Raw genomic sequence first — 5,848 nt, 5'->3', positions numbered from 1 at the left:
TATGATAGTCAATTATACGCGCTTGCTTGGGTATTCGTATTAGGTTGGAAAACATGACTTCATAAAATAACTAGGATGTACAAATTGGTGCACATGCGATTTCTTAATGTAGTCTTCTTATTACAGCTAATTATTTGTAGGATATTATGCTTGAATTTCTTGCCGGCAAGATGACCGTGCGATTGTTGATTACCTCTTAGTGGTTTACTACTTAGAAAATATGAACCCTAGGAAAAGAGGCTTAATAGAACTTGCATGTGGCTGGGAAATGCTTATTTTATGTAGTGATCAATAATGCTGCGGTTAGCGTAAACGTTATACGCGAAAACTTTGTGTAGTTATAATAAGCATAAACGTTATAGAGCACAAATTGCTACAATAAGCTCATATTGAGATACTAATTTCTTGTTTTACAATGCTAGGGTGAGACGAAGTGTTCGTATTATATGAAGATGAAACTATGCAACTTTAGTTTAGCATGTAAATTCTATCGTGCATATCCATATGATGCATCTATGCCTGCACCAACAATTGTACCTGGTTTAGCATGTAAATGCTATCGTGGATTTATGCCTGCACCAACAGTTGTACATGCACCTACATTTTATTCCATCGTCTTGTCTTTGGATTTTCTGGATTTTTGTACATGTGTACATGTTTGTACACCAATGTAAGCTAGAATTTTAAAAAGAATGAGAATTATATAGTCATATGGGTACTCTTTTTGTAGCTCTCGGAAAGAGGTTTCTGAATATATAAGGTTTGTGAATTTTGGAGAAACGGTTGGAAAGATAAATTGTTTTTAATTGTTTTTTATATTATTTAAAATTGCTGACATCATCCTGAGTCATTTTGGACTTAACTGCAAATATTTGGACTAACTTGTAAATAAGAAAGGTTATATGTGTATTTTCCATATTTTAAATAACTTTTGGATTAAATTGTACCTAGTTAATTCGGCATGGACTAATCCGTACTTTTTAATGGGTTTTTGGACAAAACCATATTTTTCTAGGGCTGAGCATAAAAAATGTAACCGCGGTTTTTATCCGTATCCGTCCGCAAATTTGCGGGTGAAAACCAATCCGCTAGAGTTATGGACCGGACACGGGTGCAATCTCAAATCCGCACGCGGTGCGGTTACGGTTACGGGTGCAATCTCAAATCCGCGGATTAACCGCACCGTAGGACAATTAGGGAATTTAGTAAATGTATTAAGGATACTATGGGAAGTTGGATGTTTATATATAAACATCTTTACATTTGTAAACCCTAATGGATATTTTTTTCTTCGAGAGGAACCGAACAGACCTCTTAGTCTCCTCTCCTTCCTATCTTCGATTCTTCTTCAATTAGGTTTAATTAATCCGGAATTTTCTGTAACATCTTTATCGATTTGCAGAGAAGTAAGTAACGATTAACTTCAGTATTAACTTCAGTTTTGATTACAGAGAAATTATGTTTTTTGATTTTTCCCCCAAATCGATTGCATGTTAGGATTCAATCAATTTCTTCGTCATTGGTTCTTCGGTATTAACTTTCAATGTCTCTTTCATGTTGCAGAGATTTAGTTTCAGAAAATGGTGAAGTGAAGAATATACCTTCAACGAGATTTAGTTGCAGTTGACTTGATTGATAAACAAGTGAGGTAATGAAACACAACCCTTGTTTACTAATGAAAATTCAGTTTCTGTTTACTAATTTTTGGTTTGAAAATGAATTTTGTTATTTGAATGGAGATTAGGGTTTGTTATTTGAATGAATTTTGTTAGTTGACCTAATTAATGACTGTGTGTTTAATATAATGACAAGTTATTGTTTTTTGGTTTGAAAATGAATTTTGTTTGTGACTGTGTGTTTAATATAATGACAAGTTATTGTTGTTATTGTGCTAAATTAGTTGGCTTTGTTGATGAGCATAAGTATCTAATTAGGGTTATACTAAAAGTATATTGTCAATTCTGGTATACTAGGAATGAAAATATGATGCTTCTTGTACATTTTATGTAAATTTAGAGTTCTCTGACCTTCGACTAACATTCTCTTGTACACTTTCTGATCTTTTTGTCTTTATTTTTTGAACTTGGATATTTTTTTTAATATAATTTTATGATCAGTAGGTACGTAGGACTTCTAGTAGCTTTTATATATATACAGATCAATTGACTTAATCTCTTAGAATGTGTTTTCCTTGTTGTGTTCATTTACCTAATGTGTTAAATTTGTTTGCAGATGGCTTCAAGTACTGAGGGACCTTCTATTCCTGTTGACGATCCTGATGAGATCATGGCTGCAGTTAACCCCGCAACCGTCGAGAGCATATCTACAGCTACACCATCATCTCTGGTTGAAGTTTCAAAGCCTCCGAAAGCTTCTGGTAAGAAGCAATCAGACTGCTGGCAACATTTTGATAAGCGTCTTGATCTTAAGCCACCTAAAGTTCAGTGCAAGCATTGTAAAAGGAAGTTTTCATGGGGTAAAGACGATATAGGGGGTTCTAACTCTCATGGAACAACAAACATGAACAACCATATGAAGCAAAGAAGGTGTCCTAACTACATGCTCATATGCAGTTATCTATAACTCCTCCTCATTTTACAGATGCGACAGAAATCTTGCAGGAAATTCCAGACATATCTATCATGGATTGAATAAACTAGTACTCGAATCCAAGGTCTCTTTTTCAGTTTTTGGCATCAGAGATTCATATGGCTTTGCACCAGACTTGTTGCATTTGAATTAGTACTATTTTGTGTTAACTGTTAACTATCTTATGTCCTTTGTTGCTTTTGAATTACTGAATTAGTACTCTTTTGTGTTAAAAATCATAAGCCGAAGGAACCAATGTCACAAACAGCAGTTTGTAACTTTTGAATTAGGAACCAATGTAACTGTTAACTATCTTATGTCTGTACTCTAGTTTGTAACTTTCTGTGCTTAGTTTTTTTTTTTTGATGTCTTGTGATCAAATCCGCGGTTAATCCGTAACCGGCCCACAAAATCCGCTGACCTGCAGAGGACAAATCCGCGGGTGATTGGGCCGGTCACGGTTTGAATTTCCAAATCCGCAACTTTGACGGTTTGGTTACGGGTGACCCCTAATCCGCAACCGTCCGTCCATTGCTCACCCCTATATTTTTCCGTTTTTGTAAATTTTTTTTGTCATAGCTAAGAACATGTCTTTATTGAGCCTGGACGTGAAACCCGCTTAATTTTCCGCTTTGTATAACGTGATATCAACTACCTACATTGGCCGTGACAATTGAAAGGTATCACGGGCTCAACCCTGCACCATACATTTGGAAGCAATCTGCTTTGACGTATAGGTTTCCCATGATATCCTAGAAAACTGGAACCAAGTTTATATATGTCTTTTTGTGGTAATCCAAGCTGTAAAATAAATTTAGAGACGTTTTAACCGTGTATAGAATCTCAGATTTCTACTGTCATTTTTTACTACTTGATAATTTGTCAATTTGTAGAAAGAAATAAAAAATAGTAATCAATTCAATTCATGGGAAAAATCTCCCCATATTTCCAATAGATACTTCTCACATTTCCTTCCATTTCTATTGTTAGTCTCATTCTGTGGTAGTAAATTTAGTGAAGAGGTGGCCATTTTTGTTTTTAATCCCACATTCTTTGATTGCCCACTTCCACCACCAACACGTTTAATGGTGTGTCTGTATTCAATGGCAATCTGTTCAAACACTTCAACCTCAAACATATTCATCTTCAACTTTAGGCTCATTTGATCTCTAACAAATGCAAAAGCCAGTTGATCTCTTGGGTTAAACGCTCCCAATTCATTGAACAACAGACATGAATAAAGATTGTTTGCAGCTCCATGTTTTCTTAGTATTAATGCTGTATCAGGTACATCTGCATACACAAAAAAGCAAATTAAGAACACTTCAAAAATCATATACTATGTCAATTCCACCCCACTTGATCCCTTCATGGCCCGTGCTTAACGCTGAGAGGACAATTAAATAAGTCATGCATTGCCTGTGCAACCTGGGATTTAGAGTATGCTAACTTTTCCTTTATAAGCCGGTTTCAAAGAAGATTTGTGCAAAATCATATTCAATAGACACACACCACTTAAAAAAGTCTAAAACTTAACAAATACTTCATCAACTTTATAATTAAAAGCTAAAAGCTACGCAAGATTGAATCAACAAGAACATAACTACCACTAAACCAAACTAAAGTTAGATACTTGGATTAAGAAGAAAGCAATTCATTGACACAAATGGATGCATACCTGAAGGATAAGGTTGCTTCTTGTGTGACCATGGCTTCATTCCATTTTCACAATAAGTTTCCATTTGATTCTTCAACGAATCAATATCCCACCATTTTTTCCATCTTGCAGTAGCCATAGCTTCTTCTAATGTGTGAATAAAATAGGGATGCTTAGAGATAGCCATATCGACGTTCTCCGTTATGACAAGAGAATGTATCAACAACAAAGGGTCTACCATTAACTGTAATTTAGCATCTAACCAAATACTAAATTTTGAATTGGGAAACAGTCTATGAACCAAATGCTTAGGTATAACTCCATTCATTGCAGGATTTGTATAGGGAAGTTCCCCGAAAACTCTAACTATTCTCCATGCACCTAAATTTTGTTCTTGCTCAGCTGTGTTCGTAAGGAGGTTATGCGAGTTAAGACCTTTGTATGTATGTTCATCTACAAACATAAAGAAACATACAGTTTCTAGGGTTTTTGATCCAAGTCCCTTGGGTTGCCGAATTTTGTCGTGGTCGCCGAACACAGCTGAGACCACCACTACTCCATTGCAACTTTCCATGGCAATTCTGTCTGGTAATCATCAAAATTGAAACCAAATTCAACAAAACAACCAAAATGCTAATGAAATATGATCAACAATTCAACATTGAAAACTTGTAATGTACTAACCATGGTTACTAACTGGAAATTCCTTCATGAATCCACATGGAACTTCGACTTCATCGTCCACACGATTATAATAAGACATTCTTTCTTGGATACTAAAGTTTCCACCAAAACTATTTCCCTTTCCTGCTGACATGTATTTTGGAAGTGATGATGAAGAGAAAGAATTCTGCATGAAATCTTGGATCTCTTTCAATACGACCCAATAATCTAAACATAAGAAACAAAAACCCGTTAATGAGATGACAGAATTCAGATTGAAAATCAACAGAGAAATCAAGAGGAATTGAAACCTGAGAAGAAAACAGGGGAATTGCATGAAGAACGGACGGTTGGGATTGCATATTTGTGTTCGCCATAAGTGGTAGGGTAAGAGAACAGTGGAGTTTGGATCGGATCAAAGGGTGAAGATCTGAACATACATTTAGTAGAGGAAAGCGATGAATGCAGAGCAAGAAATAGAGTTGTGAAGAGATAAACAAGAGAGAAACAAACTAGTTTTGATTGGAATAAAAGAGGTGTTGTGAATGTTTTCTTCATCCTCATTAGGTTCTTCTTCTTGTTTTGCTTTTTATTTATTTTTTGGGTATTGAATTAGTCTCTCTTTTTTAACTGAGACCCGAATGAGATGCGGGGATATACATACAGGATATACAGAACAGCGAAGCGCGACTAGTTTTGTTTGGTGGGACGATGAAATTTTAATTCAATTACAATGCGACAATTATCATGTACAAAACTTGCTTACTCGTTGGATGCGTGTGTTGTGCGATTCATATCTCAAAGAATTGCTTCTCTGGTTCTACCCAGGGGTTAGACTTTAGAGTATTATCTATATCAGATTTCATAACCAACAGTTGCGCATATGAATGTCTTCGCCATTAATTAACACGATGGTGATTTTTTTTTGATCCACTAGGC

At 35.5% G+C, this 5,848-nt stretch overlaps 1 protein-coding gene across 1 annotated transcript; it reads right to left on the bottom strand.

Annotated features, from left to right (window-relative positions):
- Nucleotides 1–3,486: 3,486 nt before the first annotated feature.
- On the bottom strand, nucleotides 3,487–5,582 carry LOC113286278. Its single transcript, XM_026534938.1, has 4 exons — nucleotides 5,221–5,582; nucleotides 4,931–5,137; nucleotides 4,268–4,831; nucleotides 3,487–3,882 (listed from the first exon to the last, which is right to left on the bottom strand). Exons 1-4 carry the CDS (start codon nucleotides 5,471–5,473, stop codon nucleotides 3,503–3,505), a joined length of 1,404 nt encoding a protein of 467 aa, XP_026390723.1. The 5' UTR covers nucleotides 5,474–5,582; the 3' UTR covers nucleotides 3,487–3,502.
- Between the last annotated feature and the right edge of the window lie 266 nt (nucleotides 5,583–5,848).

This window comes from Papaver somniferum, chromosome 6 (assembly GCF_003573695.1).
Source record: "Papaver somniferum cultivar HN1 chromosome 6, ASM357369v1, whole genome shotgun sequence".
NCBI classification, from domain to species: domain Eukaryota; kingdom Viridiplantae; phylum Streptophyta; class Magnoliopsida; order Ranunculales; family Papaveraceae; genus Papaver; species Papaver somniferum.
Note: the sequence above shows the minus strand (reverse complement) of the source record. Positions and strands in the feature narration are given on the sequence as shown.